We start from the raw sequence: 25,065 nt of genomic DNA, 5'->3' as shown, positions 1-25,065 counted from the left end.
TGCTACTGATGTGCGGATTAGCGACAGCAGCTAAAACACCTACTCGGGCATCATCATTTGTTGCAGGTCGTGGTTGACGTTTCACATGTGACTGATCACTTCCTGTTTCATTAAATAATGTAACAATGTGGCAAACCATCCGTACACTTGGATGATGTTGTCCAGGATACCAAGCAGCATACATAGCACACGTCCATTGGGCATTTTGATCACAATAGCCATTCATCAACATGATATCGACCTTTTCCACAATTGGTAAATGGTCCATTTTAACACGGGTAATGTATCACAAAGCAAATACCATCCGCACTGGCAGAGTGTTACATTATACCACGTACTTATATGTTTGTGACTATTACAGCACCATCTATCACAAAGCGAAAAAAGTGTTCCAACTAAAACATTCATATTCCTTTACATACTACACGAATATGTAATAAAAAATGGGGGTTCCTATTTTTAAAAAACGCAGTTCATATCTGTTTGACCTATGGCAGTGCCATCTAGCAGGCCAACCATAGCACCATCTGGTTTCCCCCTTCAAGCTAGACAAGTTGTGTTCTTTGTATTTTGTTCATTTGATGCTTATTTTGTGAGATATTTGGCCCGGTCACTATCAATGGACCACCTTGTATAGCAACATGAAAGAATTTGGAGACTAACTAAGAAGCTACAGGCAGACTCCTTCAACGATACATAGAGCTAAACAAAGGGCACTTTAGTGTGTTATTTATTGATCACAGTTCAGGCAACAGTGGCACTTATGATGGCATTCAACTATGCTAAGAATTCAAATATGCGTGAACCTAGCTCTATTAAACAAAAAGTGAAGTGAAGAAATTTGCAGCTTCACACACAGATTAAGACTAAATAATGAAGAAAGCTATGCTAAGTGCAGTGCACTGTGATGATCACTTCATATATAACATTGTTGCCAGTCTCTGGTGTGTTACACTCTACAGCACCACTTGAGCATTAAGACAGAGGGCAAAAGAAATTGATTGTTTCATTATGGAACAAGGGTCCATTAACATTTTCCACCATTGATAAATGTTCCACATCCTGTATACATTTGATAACATTGGTTTTAGCTTTGTATTTATATTGCATCTTATTATAATAACTGTAATTCAGTAGTTGAAGTAATATCTTGCATTCTTCATTTATGCAATGACAAAAAGTAAGCGAATTTTAAAAATTTCACAAGGCTTGCACATCATTTGTAATAACTGTAAAATTTGTATGATTTTATGTACATGCACCTCCACAAATTACACAAAACTCAGTCACCATTACTGCTTGAACTGTGAGCTGTGAAGCAAGACTATTTTAATAGGGTTATCAATATCTCTTTGGAACTATAAATGTCATACATGCTGCCCTTTCATTAAATTATAAAAAACAGTAAACTGAAATTAATACATTAAGGTAATAATTGTACATTAGGTTATTTAGTATGTACATTTCTGTAAGAAACAATGAAACTAATCATCCATAATTCCACATACAGGTAGTGTCAGAAATATCCTGTCAGGAATCAAACCTCTATCACAGACGTCTAAGCAACCTAGCCACATTTCCAGTGCATTTCATGCTGCTGAAGAAAGATGGTTCTTATCATTTTGGCTATGACACAGGTTAGTATTTACCTCAGTAAATTAATATGAAATATGTTATCGGGAGTACAGAAAATGCACCTGAAGCATGTATTCCACTTAATTATAAATAAAAGGTCAATCATATTGGAAAATAAAGATTTCTGATGTTCTAGTCAACAAAGACAACACAATGGTACTTTAATTCATACTTCAAAAACCACCAGTGATTTAACTGTAGATTCATAGGAAACAATAAGAATACTAACATATACAGATTGAGCCTGAACACAAGCATATTAAGGAAATGAAATGGAACAACCTTTAACATGTGCAGCATAATCTCTCCTCAGGTGCTTAATTCAAGGGTTGGTTGGCAGCAGTCTAGCTGGCAGCAGATGTCCAGTGTCCATATGTTTCCTTCAACTTTTTTTTTTTTTTTTTTTTCTAGGAGTTGTTGCCAACTAAACTATAAACTTAAACTCGATATGAACATGCCTCAGAAGGCCCAACAGTACTGACCAACAACTGTGACATCCTCAGCCAAAAGGCATCACTGGATGTGGATATGGAGGGGTTTATGGTCATCACACTGCTCTCCTGGATGGTGTCAGTTTTTGTGACTGGGTTGCCAACATACTTCATAATTTAATCTCTGTACTCTAGCTGTGATCTTCCTCTATTTTTTTATGTTAACCATAGCAATTAGCTTGTATTATAGTACTTGCAAAGGATTCAAAAGTGTGCATGACTAGGGAAAATTGATGGAAGAAACTGCCTATGCCTAAAATCACTTGTGTCTCACAGTAGATTTTAACTTAATACAGATCTTTCTTTCTTTAGGAAATAGCCTCCTGAGCTAAACACTTTAATTTAATATGTAAAACCTCTCCTGAGCCTTACATTTTCTTTCTTGTAAATAAAGGGCATTTGCAGTTCAAGAAAAGGACAGTTTCTGTCTTAAAATGCACAAAATCAAATTCCATGTGCATTATCTTCAAATCTGACTTGTCAGTCTTGAATCACCCCTCTGCCACTGTTAGAAACAGACTGACTTTGGGAAATCACAATAAAACTAAGTCTGGATGGCTGGCTGGGAATTTGAATCTTCATCTTCTAAAATGTGAGTTCAAAGTCTTAATATTATGCCATCTCATTCAGTGTGGTTACTAGCCAGGCCAAAGTCTGCCACTTCGATGGTAATATGAAGCATTCAGTTAAAATCTGCCACACATCAAAAGCTATGACATATTTAGGAAATAACTCTAAATCTCTCGCTGGTGCCAAGAACTTAATCCATTACTGAATGGTTGGTTTAATTCATTACAACTCAATCCATTACTGAGTGGTTGTTTTAATATGTCACACACACACACACACACACACACACACACACACACACACACACACACACACACACACACGACTGCAGTCTCAGGCAACTGCGGCTCAGCATCTCTGCTATATGCTGCGTAGCAACTTTCCTTTTCATAATATTGTTACATTCCGTCCTGGATTTTCCATCGTTTGATTTTCTTATTTTCATGTTACAGATCAGCTTATCTGCTTGGTATATCAGAATCCATACCTATTATAAAAATGGATGTACACATATGTGTATGTATGGGTGCATGGATGGATGGGTATTCCACATCTCCTCCTAAACCACTGGATTGATTTCAATGAAACTTGTTACACATATCACTTACTATCTGCATGGGTGGAAGTGAAAAAGAAGTATAGCCCACAACATTTGAATATCCATATTTTAGTCATCCATGATTGGAAAATGTAATTACTTTGTGACTTTCAACAAACTTAAGACATACTTTCACATCTTTATGAAACTTTTTCTTGCTTACAACCCCTGCAAAACGATCAAATAAAAAATGTTTATCACTAACTAAATTTTCACTGTTTCTGAAGTAAAACTGCAGCAGGAAGCATGACATTTCAATTTGGTACTTCTTTACTACTAACTGCATTTGTGACATATTTTTGCAGACAGTCTTCCCCTATGCCACTCAATATACCAACTAAATATCATTGTACAACACATAGCTGAGCAGATATGACATCATAAACATTGAGATGCATGAAAAACAGCCACATTATTCATAACCTTTAAATGTATTACTTCTTTATTACTAAATCTATTCACAACACATTTCTCTGGCAGTAGACACATATATCACTGGATGTACCTGCAAAATTATATCATTGTATGATATGACATCAGACATTGAGCTGCATGAAAATGAAATTGCACAGCAAAATTCACTAAATATACAGGTGAAAGATGTGTACAAAACCTTGTGAAATATTTTAAATATATGTGAAATATATATGACATGTGCATACATGGGCAAAGCTACAGGTAAAAAGCTATTTGTCATCCACGTTTTACTTCCATACATGACTACACTCCATACAAATACTTTCAGAAATGACTTCCTGACATTTAAATCTATACTCAATGTTAACAAATTTTTCTTCTTAAGAAACACTTTCCTTGCCATTGCCAGTCTACATTTTATATCCTCTCTACCTCGACCATCATCAGTTATTTTCCTCCCCAAATAGCAAAACACCTTTACTACTTTAAGTGTCTCATTTCCTAATCTAATTCCTCAGCGTTACCCGACTTAATTCAACTACATTCCATTATCCTCATTTTGTGTTTGTTGTTGTTCATCTTATATCCTCCTTTCAAGACACTGTCCATTCTGTTCAACTGTTCTTCCAAGTCCTATGCTGTCTCTGACGGAATTACAATGTCACCGGCGAACCTCAAATTTTTTTTCTTCTCCATGGATTTTAATACCTACTCCGAACTTTTCTTTTGTTTCCTTTATTGCTTGCTCAATATACAGATTGAATAGCATCGGGGAGAGGCTACAACCCTGTCTCACTCCCTTTTCAACCGCTGCTTCCCTTTCATGCCCCTCGACTCTTATAACTGCCATCTGGTTTCTGTACAAATTGTAAATAGCCTTTCGCTCCCTGTAGTTTACCCCTGGCACCTTCAGAATTCGAAAGAGAGTATTCCAATCAACATTGTCAAAAGCCACATCTGTCAACACGTGCTTTCTTTGGGATTGGAATTATTATATTCTTCTTGAAGTCTGAGGGTATTTCGCCTGTCTCATACATCTTGCTCACCAGATGGTAGAGTTTTGTCAGGACTGCTCTCCCAAGGCTGTCAGTAGTTCTAATGGAATGTTGTCTACTCCAGGGGCCTTGTTTCGACTCAGGTCTTTCAGTGCTCTGTCAAACTCTTCATGCGGTATCATATCTCCCATTTCATCTTCGTCTACATCCTCTTCCATTTCCGTAATATTGTCCTCAAGTACATCGCCCTTTTATAGACTCTCTATATACTCCTTCCACCTTTCTGCTTTCCCTTCTTTATTTAGAACTGGGTTTCCATCAAAGCTCTTGATATTCATGCAAGTGGTTCTTCTTTCTCCAAAGGTCTCTTTACTTTTCCTGTAGGCAGTATCTATCTTAGCCCTAGTGAGATAAGCCTCTACATCCTTACATTGGTCCTCCAGCCATCCCTGCTTAGCCATTTTGCACTTCCTGTCAATCTCATTTTTGAGACGTTTGTATTCCTTTTTGCCTGCTTCATTTACTGCATTTTTATATTTTCTCCTTTCATCAATTAAATTCAATATTTCTTCTGTTACCCAAGCGTTTCTACTAGCCCTCGTCTTTGTACCTATTTGATCCTCTGCTGCCTTCACTATTTCCTCCATCAAAGCTACCCATTCTTCTTCTACTGTATTTCTTTCCACCATTCCTGTCAATTGTTCCCTTATGCTCTTCCTGAAACTCTGTACAACCTCTGGTTCTTTCAGTTTATTTGGGTCCCATCTCCTTAAATTCCCACAAATATAAGACTGGAATAAACACACACGGGCAACAGACCCAGTTAGTTGCTATATAAATGTCACTGAGTAAATCAGCATGAGTGGGACGATTTGATTTTCCGTAACGAGTGATTATGTAACTTGGTTCCCTGACATTAACCCAGATTAGACAACCATAAATCTGGATTGCATCTACAATTTCTGTGATTTAAGATGACTTACATCTATAATGATGCTTTATGCATATAAAAAACACACATTCATTGTGGCTTTAGTTGTATAAAATAAGTACACTGGAGTATACATTAGGAACCCCCAGGGGACATCTTGCTAATACTGTATACCATCTCTAGCCATAATAGGGGCCTCAACAAGGTGTGGCAGAGGATCCACAGGTTTCTTATCAAGTTATCCAACTGACACCACTCCAATGCAAATATTTCCTAGAGCTACCAAACTGCATGGATGTTGATTGTGTTTCACCTGCTGTTTGAAGTAGTGCCAAACATTTTCTATGGGATTAAGATTATATGATTTAACAAAGTAGTTGATGTGCAAAAGGATTCCTGAATGTTTGACAAATCAGGAATGTGTGTATGCAGCTCTGAGAATGCAGATTTCATCATCTTAGAAGATGAGAGTGTCCCCAGCTTACTCATAACAAAGATGTAGAAGAAATGGCAACACTTGGTCATCACAACAGATAAACATCCTTGCACATTCACAATAACATGAGTGAGTGGTTCTATAATCAGAGCACTTGACACCTTACATATTTTGCAGAGAGCCAAATTCCTATTCTTTGGACCACTCTATGCCTCCAGTCAGTTGATGTCCACTTTCTATGTTGTTTGGCCCACTTAAGATGTGGAATATTATCTGCTGCTTGAGCAATGGCCTTTTGCAGAGTATCTAGCTCCAAATGTCCATTATATACTGTTTCCTTCACAGTGTTCTCTCAGAAACTAGGTGAAATGGACCAGAATTTGCTGACAGCTGCAACCAATTGTCGATTTTAAGGCAAAGCACTTGTCTCCTGTCCATGTTGGTTAGGATCTATTTACAACCACTGTTCCTATACCATGTTAGGTGGTAGTGAGTAGTACACCGTTCTTGTAAAAACATTGGAGAGTCTACACTGATACACCAACTAATTGGGCAACCTCATTCATTGTGTACATCCAAACACGGTGCTCCTTTCTGCCATTCTGTCACATCTTCACATTGACCTATCTTATTTCACTGATTCCATACAGCTGACTGACACCTCTTCACTGCCATTACTTACTTCAGTGGTGGAGGGTCACATGGCTGCCTGGTGCCAGTTCTGTTCCATCTACAGTGTTCCAAAGAGACCAATGTCTCTTGTAAGCAGGTGATATCTGGCTGTGTGTGTTGGTTCTCATGTTGAAGAAAGACAGATGCATAATACACAGCCAGAAAAGAAATTAGTACATCCTTTTAGAGGTTTCCAATACACAGGATTTATTGATGCAACAGTGATTGTGGAGTACATGAAATGATTACGTTTGCAGATCAATAGCACAACTAGTTCTGAGGTACCAGGTACCAATGCATGCTGAAACACCCATATTAGTACATGATGTATCCTCCACAGGCGGCAATGCAGGCTCTGGCATCCAGTTGATCATACAGGTAGGGAATTCTGCCCTGGGACATGTTATGCCATGCCTGCTCAATGTGTTCACATAGTCCTGTAAGATTTGTTGGTTGATGAATTACGGGACTCACTACTTATCCCATCATATCCCACACATTCTCAATTGGAGACAAGTCAGGAGATAATGCTGGCCAGGGAATTTGTTGCATGTCTTGCAGAGCATGTTGAGTTCTTTGGGCATTGTGTAGGCATGTGCCATCCTGTTGGAATTAGAGGTGTGCATGCCCATAGTCCCAATGCTAAAAACTGGTTCATGATGTCATGATGACATGTCTAGGCTCACAAGCCCTCTTATCTGTGTTGTGGTAGCTGTATGATCTGCCACTGCTGCCCTTACGATATGACAATACTAGTGGGTGTCTGTGCAGCATGGACATCCAGTACCTCATCTACATGTGTGAGTATGCTCTTGTGGCCACTGATACTAGCTTTTATGGACAACTGACACAACAAGTCCAACTTGGATGGTATTCTCTGAAAGGACCATTCCGCCACTCAGAAGGCCACAATTTGACCCCTTTCAAACTCACTCAGCTGGCATCAAAAATTATGGTTAGAATAAAAAGATGAATTATGGCTCTGGTGAAAAGTATTTGACTTGTGTAGAAAGCATCACTTATTTTTATTAGTTAATACATGATTCCAGTACAGATGATTGTACATGTAAATCTCATAGACAGACATCTTAGAGTTTTACGTAATAGTATAACACTTCTATTACAGTCATTTGTTATAGCTTCTTTACTGTATGGTCATGTGCATCTCCTTTGTTGTGACTGTTGGTATCTTCAATCCGCATCTTCATTATCACTGGCAACAGAATTTATGCAGTTTAATATTATTTGTACATACTAAGTAGCAGCATCATGTTCTTTTTCCTTCGTATTCCTTGATTAACAAATACAGAGTATTTCACAATTTCTAGTAGAGGCTTCTAGGCGTTGTAGAGGGAACATAGTTGACAAAGTTTTGATAAGGAACCTATATCCAGAAACGTACAGTTTGGATGTAAAACAAGTTTGAAGATCAGATCACTTTTGAAGCTCCCACTTCACAGCACGCACACAGCGGAGACAATAAGCTCTGACCTCTGTGCTCTACAGAAGCTGCTCCCTATGGTAACACTGCTGTTCATCCCACAAGGTGTACTTGTGATGCATACTTTCACACACGTCAACAACTCTGGTGCACATCTGTGGAGCACCATAGTCAACTTATCAGTTTCTCACAGCCATTGTCGCAGCTAGACAAAAATAGTATTTAATAGACTGAAATGTACCAGAAATCATTCTCAATATATGTGTTTTGCAGCTCTACCATTATGTACTGTACAGTCAAGTGTGAGATTTGAAAGTGATCTGATCTCCACACTTATTTTGTATCCAAATGGCACATTCCTGGACATCATGTCCTTATTAAAACTTCAGCTAGTAAATTCGTCATGTAACACCCAGAAGTCCTTAATAAGCGCACGCACGCACGCACGCACAACCAACTTCATGCTCACTTAGTTAAAAGCAAGAACTGTATCTACACAAGTATACCTCATGCATTCAACTTCCACAGACATTCCACACTGAATCCTCTGTCTTTAATGTACCATTAGTGGTGTTTATAAATACTGTTATTCACATTCCAGTAACTTCACTACTTCCAGTTATCCTCACTTACTGGTATTATGTCACCATTGTTACCGAATTCTTTACAGGGAACTATTCTAGTCATTACAGTCCTTGCTATTTATTTATTCTAACACTCTCCTACTTTAGTTATTAACATACTTAAACAGAAAGGCATATTCCCAAGGCCATTACAGTCAGTCATGCTGTTCATTAGGGATATCCTAGCCATACGAAAGTGATGGAACTCCAGAAGACACCTTTGTTTGTTAGTGGATAATGATCATGCAAGTTATCCCATTACTTCTACTACTACTACTACTACTACTATTACCACAACTATTTTTATGTACTCACCCTCTCCATAGCTATGATTTGAAGAGTACTGTAGTATAACTAATTGATAATTTGAATTCTTACTGTCATACATGATTATTAATACTGCTTTTCTAACTATGAAATAGTACCCCACCTTCTATTGTTCAAGATTGAGGTACAATACATGAGCACAACAACAACAGCAACAACAACAACAACAACAATAACAATAATAATAATAATAATAATAATAATAATAATAATTGTGGGGATCACACCTGGCATATTACACAGCAGACTTCAAGTTTTCAGTATGTAACCCAATGTGTAAATTGTGAACTGTGTACTGTCCATTTCTAATTCACCTGGCACTTCTTACACATACATACAACTAGTGCCAACATTGTTGTATTACTAAAAGATATTACTATAAAGCCAGCAATGAAATATACACTGTTGTTTAGTTAACATCGTTGTTGAATTCCTTACCTTGAGACTGGAAAATATTCGAAGCAGCATTGTTGGCTGCATGTCTTTCTGTTAGTGCATTTCTTTCCTCTGACAGTTCCTTGGTAAAGTAAACCTAATGTACTATAGTGCCTCATTTCCTTAGTTGAAACAGTGTACAAAACACACACATACATGCACATATATACAGAATGTTTACAAATTCAATGTCCAAAATGATAGATATGATGAAGAAAACAACAAATATATGTAATTAAGCAACCAGTTGTAGCAAATGCATATTGATTGATTATGGGATACCCTGGAGGTCCCTGCCCAAAATGAGAATAAAACAACATTAAATGTGTTTCATTCCTTTATTTTTCTGTTTAGTGTTACAATAAATGCTGGAAATTAACAACATTAACTTCAGTGTACAGCCAGTATCTGCATAACAGGCCATCCTATGTTTTATGGAAAATGTGTGGTATGGTCTCTGTGAGTGTGACTGACTTTTTGCAAATAATACTTCCTCCTCATCCACAGAGGTAGAACACCCTTTAGTTTTCATATAGCCCCTCAAAAAGAAGTCTAATGGAGTGAGGTTCAGATATCTTCCAGTGCCATGTACATGTCCTCTCCAGCAAATCCACTGATTGCTGAAAGTGTGGATTAATGCTGCACATATTGGAGCTGCAAGGTGCACTGGGATCCCAGCTTGCTGGAACCACATCCTCCCTTTGATACATAGGGGTACCACCTCCAATAACATCAACATTTGCTCTTGCAGAAACAGTCTGTACATTGGCCACCTGAATCGAGGTGGCAACATGTAGGGCCTAAGCAAGTATTCACCTACAATACTGGCCAACATTTTTACTGCAAATTGCCTCTGACAATCCTGCATAACTGCCATAAATTTACATGGGTTTTCTTCCACCCATACATGCAAGTTATAAAATTGCACATGATTTCTTGTCAAACCGAGCCTCATCTGTGGAACAACTTAAGGAAATTGAGGGTCTTTGATAGCCAGTTATGGACACCAGTGTACACACTGAAGCCAAGTTAGATAATCATCTGGTAGGACAGAAAGAATGGAACAGCTGCTTATGCAACACATTCCATACCAAACTTAACAATGGTGAACACTGAACTTAGTGTCAATTGCTCATGTACTTGTCTTTTGCCTGTTTTCAAAGTGTAGCAGCAAGTCTTCCTAAAAGGCTGCTGTAGGCACCATCTGTGGTTTGCCTGCATTGGGCCTGTGTAACATCAGTGTGGCAGTATTGCCCAGTTGACTATGGATTACAGTAAATGTGTAATAATGGGGACATTTTTGTGCAGAGAAACATTTGTGATACATTTGCTGGGCTCTGCAACCACTGCTTTTAGCTACACCATAAGCAAAGTGCATGTCTTGCCCTTCTCTCTGTGGAGAACTGTCACATAGGCACTACAGCACTAAATTCTGTTTACTGGCTAAATACAAATATCTGGATGTTACAATATTAAATACCTTAATTGAATTGTGGTTTGATGATATTTGAAGGAGGTTTTTTTTTAATCTCCTTCCAGCCTGGGCACATGTGCACATCCTTAGTCCTCACTCAGTATATCTTTCTGACATCTTGTTTCTTAAATAAATGTATTTGCTGTTGTCTCCACCACAATATTCAGCTGGTACAGTGTAACTGTACAGAGACTAGACTAGAAAAGATTGATTATGAAATTCAATGCCACAAAAATGGAAACAGCCATGTGTTATAAAAGAAATGTACAGCAAAAGATGCTTCTTAAAATACATGAAAATGAACACTACAACACAGTTTTCAAATCAAAGAGTCTTTATGGAGCTGAAACACAAATTTTAAACAGAAAGTGCAAAATTGAAGAATTTGTCTGTTGTAGTCATCCATTAAAACCTAACTTTCAGTAAATCAGCATATTACAATAGGCCAAGTTATGGCCCTCCTTTTTTTGGGTAAAAAGCAAGATTCCCTCAGTTTTGTGAAGACCTAAAAGAAGGGAAATAAATGATAGCCCAAAGGGTAAAGCCAGGTGAATGGCTACTATTCTAATACCATTTGAGCTGCATGCTACACATTAAATTCATAGCTTTATGATGAATAGTATATATCATTTCTACAGTTGCTTGTGCAATCAGATCAGTAGCAGAGTTTACAAAATGCTCTATGGTGAATGGCACTCAGCTGTTCTTATTGCCATTGTCAGTCCCCATTGCTCCTCCCAGGTTAACAGAAGTCATGAAGTCAGAAACTGTCAGCTAATCATAGAGCAGATGTGTATAATGGGAATCTGTATTGCAATGTGATATCTTGAATGCATCCATGGCAGAGACAGTTAAACTAGACTTCTTCTGTGATCTGGTGGTTAGTGTCTCTGGCAACCTCCCAGAGGCAGCATATGACAACATGGGATTTAGTAATGGATGTATTACAGTACCTCATGCCTTTCTATTGGAGTTGTACTGCATGAAAATGATTTAGTTAAAAGCTATAATCTGTAAGGTAAGTATACACGTAGACTGCAGTTCACATTATCCATAAGGGAGCATTGAGATGAGCTAGTCTGTGTTAAGGATTTACTTGCAGTCATGTGGTATTTGTCCAGATCTCTGTTTCAAAGGCTGTAAAATAAATGATAAAAGCATTCAAGGTCACTAAAACTGAATCCACAAGATAGTCAAGAGCAAACCAGGAAACCACACAAGTGCAGTCACTATTTATAGACTGCATAGATACATCATATCACTATCACTGGAGCTGGTACATTTGTTCACAAAGTTACAAAGATGGTAGTTTCAGTAAAGATAGTGCTGTGGCACATTCTTGCTGTACACAGCAGCTCTTTGTACATAACAGTGATTGTTTCCTGTGTTTACACACCTATGAGCAACTGAATGACAGATATTTGCAGTGTCAAAGAGAGGAAGAGATAACGGGACAGTTCAGAGTACCACATATCATCTCTCTTTCTATATAACAGAAAGTAGAGAATCACATTTTTGGACTCTATCAGAGAAAATGGAAGGAAGATTAAGGCTTAACGTTTTCAAAAAAAATGACACCAGTATTCTCTCTTGCATTATTCTGAAAAACCATAAAAAACCTAAATCTGGAAGGCAGAAAGAGGATTTGAACCATTATTCTCCCAAATGTGATTACACTTTCTTACCATCACACTGCCTCACTTGGTAGCCTGTCACAGAAATGAAACAAACTTCAGAATTGGGGAACATAACATGTGGGATCCCACAAGGATTGTTAGTTCTATAACTGCATAAGATCTTCAAGCATTCTAATCAAGGGTCCAAACTCAACCTTACTAGACATGGCCCAGATGATAGCTGAAGAAGCCTGCAACTGAATCACAGAATACAATTTAAGCCTTATTCCCATAAATACTTTTATTATGCCATTTCCAGCAAGCAGATGTAACCAATTAGTACCAAAGTACACATTAATGGTCAATCAAAATGTGAAGCACTGTATGTAAAGCCTGTCATATATCTCTTGCTAAACAATACTGAAACTTACTGTTCAAACACGTGCATCCATCTGTTTATCTAAATCATCCTGAAGGCAAACTGTACCTTCAGCAAGGTAGTTGAGGAGTTGTCACTCACAAGTTGTGTCAGAATGGTTTAAGGAACAATCAATAGATCTCTTAGTACTTGTATGGCTCATCAGGTTACATGAATACCATTCTTTTCAGTGGTTCAGTACATCTTTGAGAGATGCACCATCTCATGGGCCCCAGTTCTGACCATCTCTCAGAGCAGTTGGTGGTAGTTCAACAGTTGTGGAACAAGAAGTCTCCTGAACACTTTTGCTGTCTCCTGGAGTGTATGCCATGATCTGCTGCTACTATCATCTGAGTAAAAAGGACTGCTGCAGACTAATGAAGTAAAAAACTAAGTGCTGCCCTGGAATCCCCAAAGAAAATATTTGGAATAGGTCAATAACATTTCTGTTGTACTCTCTGTATACAGGATTTCCAAGCATGGTTCAAATGTCTCACTGAATTGGTACACAGACTATTACATATGATAACCTCATGATTCTCTGACAGACATGTTTCTGCTAAGTTTTTTTGCAATCCACAATTTTATATTAAATAGCTTGGAGAATTCATAAGTCTCTCAAGTATGCAGGCGTCAAAAGCCACAACAGGATTTTAAAAGCACCTGCCCTCACTCTCATTACTGCAAGAAAACATTTTCACGGAGGGAATTCTACAGCCTAAGCAGCTGGTTACTGCTGCACTTGATAAAACGAAAGCTTCATTTAAGTCATTTAAGAATAACGGCAACAGCATGTGTTACTCAAATTAGCCATTACCACTCATAGTGACCACAGTTTTGTCACGGAATTTTCTCATTATGATTATTGGAAAATGATGAACAACAGTGATGTAGTCACATAACTACAGATTTTTATGTAGACAACAAAGTTTTCAAAGCAGTCACAAGCAAATCAATACTATTTTATGCTGTCTTAATGTTTACCTTAACATTATATTATAGTTACAATTTTGGAGTTTCTTAATCTAAAAGTTATTTAAGGCCACATAAAATCATAACAGGTTCTCTTGTAGCAGATGTCAATTTGTATGAGAAAATATGTGTTGATAATGTTATTACATTAATAGTATGAAAAGAGGAAAGGTATTGGGTTGAAACACATCAGTGTGTGACTAATTACAGTACTATTTAACATGGACTTAAATTCACTGTGGACTGGTCTATATATCAAGTTTTTAAGTGAAAACTCACTGGTGACAAAAATACTGATATGACAAGTGCTTGAATCAAACTGGACTTCCAAATCCCACACTATTTTCCTACAGAGAAGAACCATCCAGACTACAATGATTAAAATAAAACTATGTGATATTGCTCCAAAAGTTTTCCATTCAGTTGTTGAAACTATAGTACACTAGAACGTGTAGTTCATTGATGCACAGACTGTCTAACATAGTATTTCATACTGCCAATGTTAGGTAATATTAATTAAATACTGAACCTATTTTTTGCTGCACTATAATTCTATTGTTACATTTTCTCATTTCCTGTTTCTAATTTCTTCTAATCTGTTATGTAATAAGAACAAAATAAATGTGAATGTGTGTAATTTTACACAAAAAGAAACCGACAGAACATGCACCAAGGATTAAAGGGTCATAAATCACTCAGTCATCGACAATTTCTACAGATTTTCTGTGTAAATGTTATGGGGACTTTTAATGTAAGAAAATATCCCCTGCATGTTTCTTTATGCTTTACACTTAGCTACATAAAATTTTAATCAGGAGCTAATTAATAACTAGAGCATAGAAGAATATAAGTAAGAGACAACATACAGTCTCTATTTTCCAATCAGCTGTTTCATGTTAATCGATCCCGTCTGTTACTGGCCTAGTTACTAGATGAACTGTACAAAGTAACTAATAAAAATTGTATCAATGTAAAATAGCCAAAGGGCAGAATGAAACAATTTTTTTTTCATTTTAAATTGGAAAAAAATAAAGCACTTGTCCACCTTCATGATGTTAGAACACATGAGCTGTTAAATAGTCACAAAAAAATTGTGGGAGTCAATTACTAGAAAACATCAACAGATTCTTAAGTATAACAGAAATAACTGTTCCACAAAAAAATACTGATAACAGTGGAGGTTAAAAATTACAGGAGTCACACAGATTTCCACAACAGTAGTACAGACAATTAAGAATGGAGACAGGTCTTTCTTAGGCTATTGACATTAAAGAGGACCTCTGGAAACCTATGTAACTACAAACGTAGAGCAATGATACGAAATTTCATGATTACTGTACCATCGTAAGTGAACTCGAGTCAATTTACTTTTCCATTGCAGTCAGGGCTATATTTAAAGATGGAGTAATTAAACACATTTCGACTTCATCTTACTCACTTGTTTTAAATCACATGAAATGTTAAGCTGTGGTTTGCCCAGCACCAAACATAACATACATTTTTGTGTTTTACAGGCTTTTCTTATAGAGAGGAACATCGTTGGCCAACAGGTATTGTTGAAGGCCAGTTTGGGTATGAGGACCCACCAGGGACTCTTAGGGTGACACACTATACTGCAGGCAGCCATGGCTACAGGTATGAAAATAGCTGCACATAAACAAAGTAAACTGAAAAAAATTAAATTTCCTGGAACATGAGTTTTGGAACTTATGGAAACAATGCAACAGATAAAAGTTTTAAATAAAGTTTCAAGCTTTGAAACCAATTTCTTGCAACTACTCTCAGTGTGACTGCTTATCTCTACCTCCATGACAGATGTACACAGAAAATCTTTATCCTGCAATAATAATGTTTACAGATGGTATTTTGGAACATTACTGATAATACAATATAACCTTGCAAAGACATTCCCATCTAAACTGCTTCTTCATATAAATCAACCATTAACCCAATCTTGCAAAAACATCTGTAAGAGCCTACATAAGATATCTGCCTTTTGAAGAGCTGCTCTCCCACATGCACTGCACTGCTTCTCCATTGGTGGTGCTTCTCCATGAAGCTCTGGGAAGTTCACAAAATGTTAACAGGTGATGTCAATTTATCAGAGGGTTGAAGGGTGAAGGTGAGTTATCATTAACAACTGTACATGGAAACCTCCTTCCTAGCTGCATTCTTGACTTCTGGCTGCTGACCATATTTCTCACAAAGGAGCATATTGTATGTGAATTTAGCACTTAGGAGCTCCTGGTGCTCCTCACGGCTTGGTTCCCTAAGCGGCTGCTTCTAATTGTTATACGTGCAAGATGCCAATAATCAGGGCAAAGCATTTCATTCAAAAAATACAATCATTTATTCATTGCTGAAGTCAACTGTGACCTAAAACATGTGTTCAGATAGTAAGGTCTCAGATTTTCTTTTTCACAATGTAGTTTCTTAGGATTGCAGCGAGCCACATGGTACTGATTTTCGGAGTGAAAAAATTCAGCTTGTGTCATTTCTCACTGTAATTTCCTTGAAGCCGTTCAGATGTTTTAGAATGTCAGTGTTATGGTTCCATGGCCACCACTGATGCTTCTTTAAGAGTCTGGTTTGAACAACGAAAAATCGCAGATACAACAGTAGCTTGACTAGAGAATATATGAATATGGAACCTGTTTTTAATTGTTGGACAAAGCCAAAAATCACTAGGAGCAAGGACAGATGAATAAGGAGCATGGAAAACCCAATCAAATTTATTTTCACAAAGAAGCATCTGGTTTGTGTTTGCCCTAATGTATTGGTGCATTGACTTGGTGAAAGAGCACGTGTGTAGCTCTTTCCAGCCATTTTCCTCACAGTGCTGGAAGCAGATTGCTTTCCAACACATGTTGGTAGCTTGCACCAGTTACCTTAGTGCCCTTCCGAACACAATGAATAAGGCGTATAACAATGCTGTGCTAAAACATGGCTACCATCATTGTAACAGCATTGGCCATTGGCTGGAATTTTTTATGGAGTTGAGAATGCATGCCTCCATTGAGCTGACCAAGGATTCATTCCAGGATTGAAAAAAGGCAATCATATTTCATCAATTGTCACAAATGTTGAAGAGGAAGTACATTCATGCCACCATCACACGTCAACGTCACCTGGCATTCGTGGCACCCACCTGGAGCACACTTTTCACATTTTCAGTCCATTACACAGCTTTTTGTGCCCAGGTCTGACAGAAATGCTAGTCTTGGAGTCAATATCTTTCACATTCAGTTGGTGATCCCTAAACAACTGTCATCTGTTGTATGACCACGTTGTGAGACTGGCTGGTGTGAGGCCAAAATAATTTTGATTCACTGTTACACGACATTCGAACTTCTTTGAACTATCAAACCCACATTATTGACACCATGACAACAGTCTCACATATGTGGCAGTGAATTTCAATGGATGAGACATAACACAAGTGGGAAAAGAAACAAGTGATTATTTACTACTCTTGTTTTGAAAACATTGGCACTTATATAGAGTCAGTATAATTCTTCACTCGCAAAGAGCCACTAGAGTTCTGCCATATCTCTCTCTTGGTTTACACTCAACATAATATCAACATTAAACATTCTCATCTGTAGTTTAAATGGCAGCAGTTGGTATTACCACCAGCTGAACTGAGATCCAACACTAAGCATTATGCATGCTAAAAGTAAGAATTTATGTTGATGTTGGCCTCAAGTAGTGTTTAATGGTTACAGGATCCTCCCTCTCCATCTGAACTTATTTTAAGTCAGGCCAGTTTCACTTTCCAGAATTCAGGACAATTGTGTTTTCATGCTACAAGTAACATTGATTTTGTCAAATGTCTGCATATAATGAAACTAATTAAGCCTCAGTTGGATGTTAGGACAGTAAAGGCTGTTTGGCAACTACATTAAAATACAGATAGTGAGTGGTTCTTTTCCCAATACAGTTAAGTGTTGGTAGATAAGAGGCATAACCTATTACGAGAAAGTTTAAGAGATTGTGCCATGCTTTTATTTAAAAAAAAAAAAAAAAAAAAAAAAATTGTCAGCAGTGTTTAGTTGAAGGGCTACCTGACTTGAGATCTTCTATTTTTGTCACATTATTTTAGTTTGACTTACCAGGCTGTTTCCTGTTCCATGTTGTTGTTTTTGTTGTTGATACTGAGGTCGTCATTCCAAACACAAGTTTAATAGAGCTCTCCGTTATATTTTATCCTGAACAAGCCTTTTCATATCTGAATAATTATTGCAATTTACATCCATTTGAACTTGCTTACTACATTCATACCTAAATATGATTAGTAAACCGTATTCAGACAGCTCAATGCAACAGCTTTCGAATACCTGTTCCTCATTTAAACAATCGAATGTCGTTTTAGCTTCAAAGTTTTGTGTCTGTTCAACTAATATAAATGATCCCCCATACCCCTTTTTTCTGCAAAAACTTGATGCTAACTTGTATCCTGAGAGTGAATTTAGTAGCTTGACATTGTCGCATTTAAGCCAATGTTCATTCAAACATATGACTTTTACAGAGTTAATTTGCCCTAAGAGTATTTCTAAGTCATATAGTTTGTTCATCATTTCTCCCGACACACCACCAATATTTAAGTGCATTATGAAGCTATTTTTACTGACTAAAGAATTTACAGTATCTATTAAACTGTCGGCAAAGTTTACACTGATGTGAGTTTTTACTGCAAATTTACGGTCCCTCGCTTTGTTAGTTCTTTTGGACCTAATTCCATAGGAATTGGTCCGCCATATTAGTTTCCCCGTGAAGGAGTTTCCATTGCAATAACAGGTCTGTTTTCGTTACCATGAGATATCAGTTCAAGTACATCGTTAATATTCGCAGCTAATCTTTCCCTACCATGTTTGTTGTGATGCATTCCATAGCGTGTAAAACAGTTTCTTTCGTAAGTATCAATATCTATGAGCTTTACATTTACAAATTTGGCACAAAAACTTTTTAGCTTATAATTCGTTTGTCGAATTTCTTTGTTAACACATGACCAGTCCAGAAGATCATACCTTTGTGGGAGTGTTGTTACAATTACGTTTGTAAAATGCAGGAACCGCAGTACTGTGATCAGCTTCTTAACAAAGGCCGTGGCTTCATTTCTGTAAACATTGTTTGCACCTCCTATTATCACCACACTGTCTTTTTTTGTGAGTTTGAGCAATCTTCGTTAACACTTTTAACCACATTGTCAAAACTGGCACCAGGCTTTATAATGCCTGAGATTTGAACATCGTTATTTACACTGTTTGTCAAGAGTTCCCGAATGCTGCAGCTGAGTACACCAGGGTAACAGCCACTTCTGCCACAAGCATTGATAATATAGTGAGCAGCAAAAATTATGGGAATACACAAAAACATGTATTAGACTTAGGAATATCTGATCACTCAGCACTTTTTATGTCATTGCTATACATAGACAAAACACATAGGCCCACAGTGAAATTGGTCAGAAATTTCAGCCAGCCAAATATAAACAAATTTATCTTGAAATTAAAGGAAACCCATTGGACCTTCAGCAACCAATGTTCAGTAAACAATAATTACAGTACTTTCATATCTGAATTCAAGAACATTTTCAATGAATGCTTTCCCCTCATATCAACAAATGATAAATACAATAAAAGTAAGACATGGATTACGGAAGGTATCAGGATCTCTAGTATTAGAAAGAGGGAAATGCATAGGGAAGCGAAAACCAACCGTGATGCTGAATTTATTAGGTACAAAATCAAATACAAAAAAATATTTGATCGGGTAGTTAAACAAGCAAAACAATTGGCAAACAGTAAATATATAGCAAATGCCTCAAATAAATCAAAAGCAGTATGGCAGGTTGTCAAGAAAGAAACAGGTACTGAAGAAACAAAACATTTTAATTACAAACTAGAAATTGGTGGGAATACTGTTACTAATATTCGGCACATCTGTGAAGAATTTAATAAGTACTTCATAACCACAAACAAAATTCATAACTTCTTACTTCCACAAATAAGACCTGATGCAGTACTGCAGGAATCAAGAGAGCTTAAATTTACTGCAGTATCATGTCGTGAAGTAGCTAACATCATACAATCCCTAAAAAATCTTAAATCTGTGTTGGGATGAAATTCCAACAAATATCATAAAGGCAGGAAGTGACAGCATTGCACCTCAACTCTGTAAAATAATAAACCAATCATTTGATGAGGGCTGCTTTCCAGACAGACTGAAATATGCTTAAGTCTGTCCAGTCTACAAAAAGGGAAAACAAGATGATTTAGTAAATTTCCGCCCAGTGTCTATACTCCCAGTTTTCTCTAAAATAGTTGAATGAATAGTATGTAATCAATTAGAAGAGTACAATAAGGAAGGTAATATTATTTTCAATAACCAATATGGGTTTAGGAAGGGACGAAACACTTTACAAGCTGTAAATGAACTAATCTCCAAAGTAAGTAAATACCTTGACAACAAACAAAGTGTATCTGGTATTTTCTGTGACCTCTCAAAGGCGTTTGACACAGTAAACCATAAGCTACTTCTCCAAAAATTGGGTATCTATGGCTTCCATGGAAAATCTATAAGATGGTTTTCATCTTATCTCAAAAACAGATACCAAAGGGTGGTGATACATCAAAAGGGAGAGAAAACTTGCTCTAGCTGGAGAGAAATTCAAGCAGGCGTGCCCCAGGGCTCGATATTAGGACCAATTCTGTTCTTATATTACATAAATGACATGCCTAGCAAAGTAAATACAGATACAATACTTTACGCAGATGACTCAACTGCTGTAGTCTGCTGCAAAAACACTGACGAATTTGTGAGGACCACGAAACAAACTCTACAAGAACTTGAACAATGGATAAAAAATAATGCTATGAAATTAAATCTTGAAAAAACCCAAACAAACTACTGAATGTATATCACAAATAGAATATTCAGGTAAAGAACTGACCACAGTTGATTCTGTAAAATTTCTTGGGATAACTTTAAATAAAAACTTGCAATGGACCGACCATGTGGACAGTTTACTGAAGAGATTAAATAGTTTAGTTTATGCAATGAGGGTACTACACAAAGTAACGGATTTAACAGTGAAGAAAACTGTATACCACGCGTATTTCATAACACTTATAAGATATGGAATAATATTTTGGGGTGCTGAAAAGAAACCTCCTTCGAATCTTCAAACTAAAAAAAAAAAAAAAAAAAAAAAATCAGAGCAATGACAGGAACCAATACTAGACATTCATGCAAACCACTATTCAAAAACCTGGACTTCATGACAATCCTTTCCATCTTCATATTTGAAATACTTCTCTTTGAACAGAAAAACTCACATCTGTTTGAAGTAAATACATTCACACATGCCTATGAAACTAGACATAAATTGAAATACATGCTACCTCGTCACCGACTCACAGTATATGAAAATACTCCATATTACATGGCTCTGAAGATCAGAAATAAGATAAGATCAATATTTGGGGAATCCACATTGGAGACAATTGGCACATACCTAAAAAGAAAATGTTATTATAGTCTAGAAGAATTTCTAAATGAATGAAAAGCAATGTTATAGTTCAGAAGAATTTATAAATAGGAATAGGGAGTAAAGGTGAAAGTACAAATGGTATACTTTCGAAACCATATAGATACAAAGTATACACGTTCACTGTATATTCATGTTTATATATAGAATTATAGGGCGGTTTGTATCCCGTTCAGTACATCCATACTTCATATAGGTGTGTGAAGGCTATAGTAATGATTCAATGAGTTACAAAAAGATTTAAAATATAATGTTGTATTTTTATTATAATAAGCAATGTATGTATGACGTATTTCCTGTAGTATATAAAATACTGTAACAACTTTGGTTAAGGACTGACGAGTCACCAATGTTCTCAATCAAATGATTGTATAAAAACATGTTATATGACAATAAAGTATCTTATCTTATCTTATCTTATCTTATCTACCTCTACACTTTTTGTTCCTACACTTCCCTCCATTACGAGACTGACTACTGTTTGATACCACGTAATGTGTCCTATGAGACTATCCCTTCTTTTCGTCAAGTTGTGCCACAAAAATATTTTTTCCCCAGTTCACCTAAGTATCTCCTCATTAATTAGCTGAGCTAACCATTTAATCATCAGCATTTTTCTGCAGTATCGCGTATCAAAAGCTTCTCTTCTCTACTCTAAACTGCTTATTGTCCACTCGTCCACATTTCACTGCCTTATAAGGCTACATTCCAAACAAGTATCTAAAAGAAAAAAAAAAAGAAAAGGTTCTAACACTTAAATTTATATTATATTTTAACAAATTCTTCATTTGCAGAAATGCTTTTCTTGCTACTACTAATCCGCATTCAATGTCTTCTTCACTTTGCCCATGTTCAGTTATTTTGCTGCAGCAAAACTCATCTACAATTTTTAGTATCTCATTTCCTAATCTAATTCCCTCAGCACATCTGATTTAATTCGACTGCATTCTGTTGCCCTTGTTTTACTTCTGTTGACGTTCATCTTATAACCATTTTACAAGACACTAACCCTTCTATCCAACTGCTCTTCAAAGTTAAACAATGCAAAATCAGGGATGGAATGTAACAGTATTATGAGACGGAAAGTTGCTACTCACCATACAGCAGAGTTGCTGAGTAGCAACTTTCTTTCTGATAACATTGTTACATTCCATCCTGGATTTCCCATTGTCTGATTTTTGCCTGACGGCTTTTCTTCAATTCTAACCCAGTGCTGTTTCCTCTGTTACTATTTTCTAATGAATCATTATGCTATTCAAAGTTCTTTGATAGAATTACAATGTCATCAACAAGCTTCATATTTTTATTTCTTCTCCCTGAATTTTAACCTCATTTAAAAATTTCTTCCTGGTTTCCTTCACCCATTGCTCAGTGTAGAGACCGAATAATATCAGGGATAGGCTACAACTCTGTCACATGGCCTTCTCAACTAGTGTTTCCCTATCGTAACTACAGTCTGGTTTCTGTAAAAGTTGTAATGAACCTTTCATTCCCAGTATTTTATTCCTGCTACCTTCAGAAATTCGAGTGTACTCCAGTCAACATTCTCAGTAGCTTTTTCAAGTCCTCGAATGCTACAAATGTAGGTTTGCCTTTCCTTGACCTATCTTCTAAGCTAAGTCATAGTGTCAATATTGCCTTGTGTATTGCTAAATTTCTCCAGAACCCAAATGAATCTTCCTCAAGGTCAGCTACTACCAGTTTTCCCACTGTTCAGTAAATATTTTGTGCTAGTATGTTGGAAGTATGACTTATTAAACTGATAGTTCAGCAATATTAACATCTGTCAGCACCTGCCTTCTTTGAAATTGGAATTATTACATTCTTCTTGAAGTCTGAGGGTATTTCTTTCACCTGTCTCATATATGCTCGAAATCAGGTGAAATAGTTTTGTCATGGCTGATTCTCCCAAGGATCTCAATGATGCTGAGGGAATATTGTGTACTCCAGGGACATTGTTTCAACTTGCATATTTCATTGCTCTGTCAAATTCTTTTCTCAAAGACTCGTATCTCCCATCTTATCTTATCCTCATATACTTCCGCCGGGGGGGGGAAATCTAAAAATAGACTAATCAGAAAATGAAAGATGTAGGAAATTAAAATGGAATGAAGAAAGGAGTAGTTACCGTGAAAAAATGCTGTGACAGAAAGAATTAATGTAAATTAAGGCCAGGTGGGTGGCGAGAACCAAGAAAATGTTGTAGTGTTAGTTTCTACCAGCAGAATTGTGAGAAACTGGAAGAATCCAGATGGTGCATGTGGTGAAATGGGCACTGAGGTCATGACGGTCATGTTGTACAGTGTGTTCTCCAACACGATGTGTGTTGCCTGTATACACCATCTGCCTATGACCATTCATCCTAACTGATCACTGGGTGTAGTCATGCTGATGTAGAAGGCCAAACAGTGTTTACATAACAGCTGGTATATTACGTGTCGTTTCACAGGTGGCTGGCTCTCTCTTTGATAGTATATGTTTTGTAGTTACAGGGCAGGAATAGGTGGTGGTAGGAGGACGCATAGCGCAAGTCTTGCAGCGGGGATGGTCACAGGGGTAGGAGCCATAGGGTGCAGAAGGAGCATAGGGTCTGACAAGGATGTTGCAGAGTTTGGGAGGGTGATGAAAAGCTAGTCTAGGTGTGGTGGGCAAAATCTCAGACAGAATGGATCTCATTTCAGGTCATGAAACAGCTGATTGATACATTCAGGATCGGGATAATACTGGGTGACAAGTGGTGTGCTCCAAAGTTGTTTTTTGGATGGATCAGCAGTACCAGGATTGGATGTGATGGCCCGGGAAATCTGCTTTTGAACTAGGCTCTTGGGATAATTATGCCCACATTATGTTTCTGAAACCTGCTTGTCCCTTGGAGTTACTCACAAAGGCATAACATTGAAAGTCCCTGTTTCTGGATGTAATCCTACTCTACACCAGCTTCTTTTACGGTTTCAAATACAGCAATCTCCTACACTTGTCCAACTAACCTGTGACCTACATGCCTCATCTGCCAGTTTCCACTCCACCAGACTTCTCTCCTCCTACAAATTCATACAGTTATCTGCCCCCCGTGTTTCCTTGGATGCAACAACATGGCAAACTTCACCTCTAAAAGCTATCCTACCTTCTCCTAAACTACCTCAACAGTGGTGTTTCCCTTCCTGTCCCTCTGCAGCTCCCCAAACAGCCACACCATAAACCACCACTCATCTCCTACAAAACTGAGCTTGGCCAACATCCTTAACGTCACACATCCTTCACCACTGCCTTCCAGCTCATAATCACAAGAACCAGTGACAACAGTACAGTGTTCTCAATCTCTCATCCAAAGCCGCCCCCCCCCCTCCCCCGAATTATCTGTATTATCCATGGGTCTCATTTTCAGCAGTAAACCTGCATTTAACCATGCTGCTTTGGTGAAGGACCTCCTTTCCTTTACATGTAATGTCAACTGGAAATATCACT

At 37.3% G+C, this 25,065-nt stretch overlaps 1 protein-coding gene across 1 annotated transcript in view; it reads left to right on the top strand.

Annotated features, from left to right (window-relative positions):
* LOC124544587 overlaps window positions 1–25,065 on the top strand; it is a 75,429-nt gene that overhangs the window by 35,832 nt on the left and 14,532 nt on the right. Inside the window, exons 2-3 of the mRNA XM_047123177.1 lie at window positions 1,511–1,637; window positions 15,566–15,686. Of these exons, the coding sequence (XP_046979133.1) occupies window positions 1,511–1,637; window positions 15,566–15,686 (248 nt within the window). The remainder of the gene's footprint in view (window positions 1–1,510; window positions 1,638–15,565; window positions 15,687–25,065) is intronic.

The sequence above is a fragment of the Schistocerca americana genome, chromosome 8 (assembly GCF_021461395.2).
Source record: "Schistocerca americana isolate TAMUIC-IGC-003095 chromosome 8, iqSchAmer2.1, whole genome shotgun sequence".
Lineage (NCBI taxonomy): Eukaryota > Metazoa > Arthropoda > Insecta > Orthoptera > Acrididae > Schistocerca > Schistocerca americana.
This window is presented reverse-complemented; position numbering and strand designations above follow the sequence as displayed.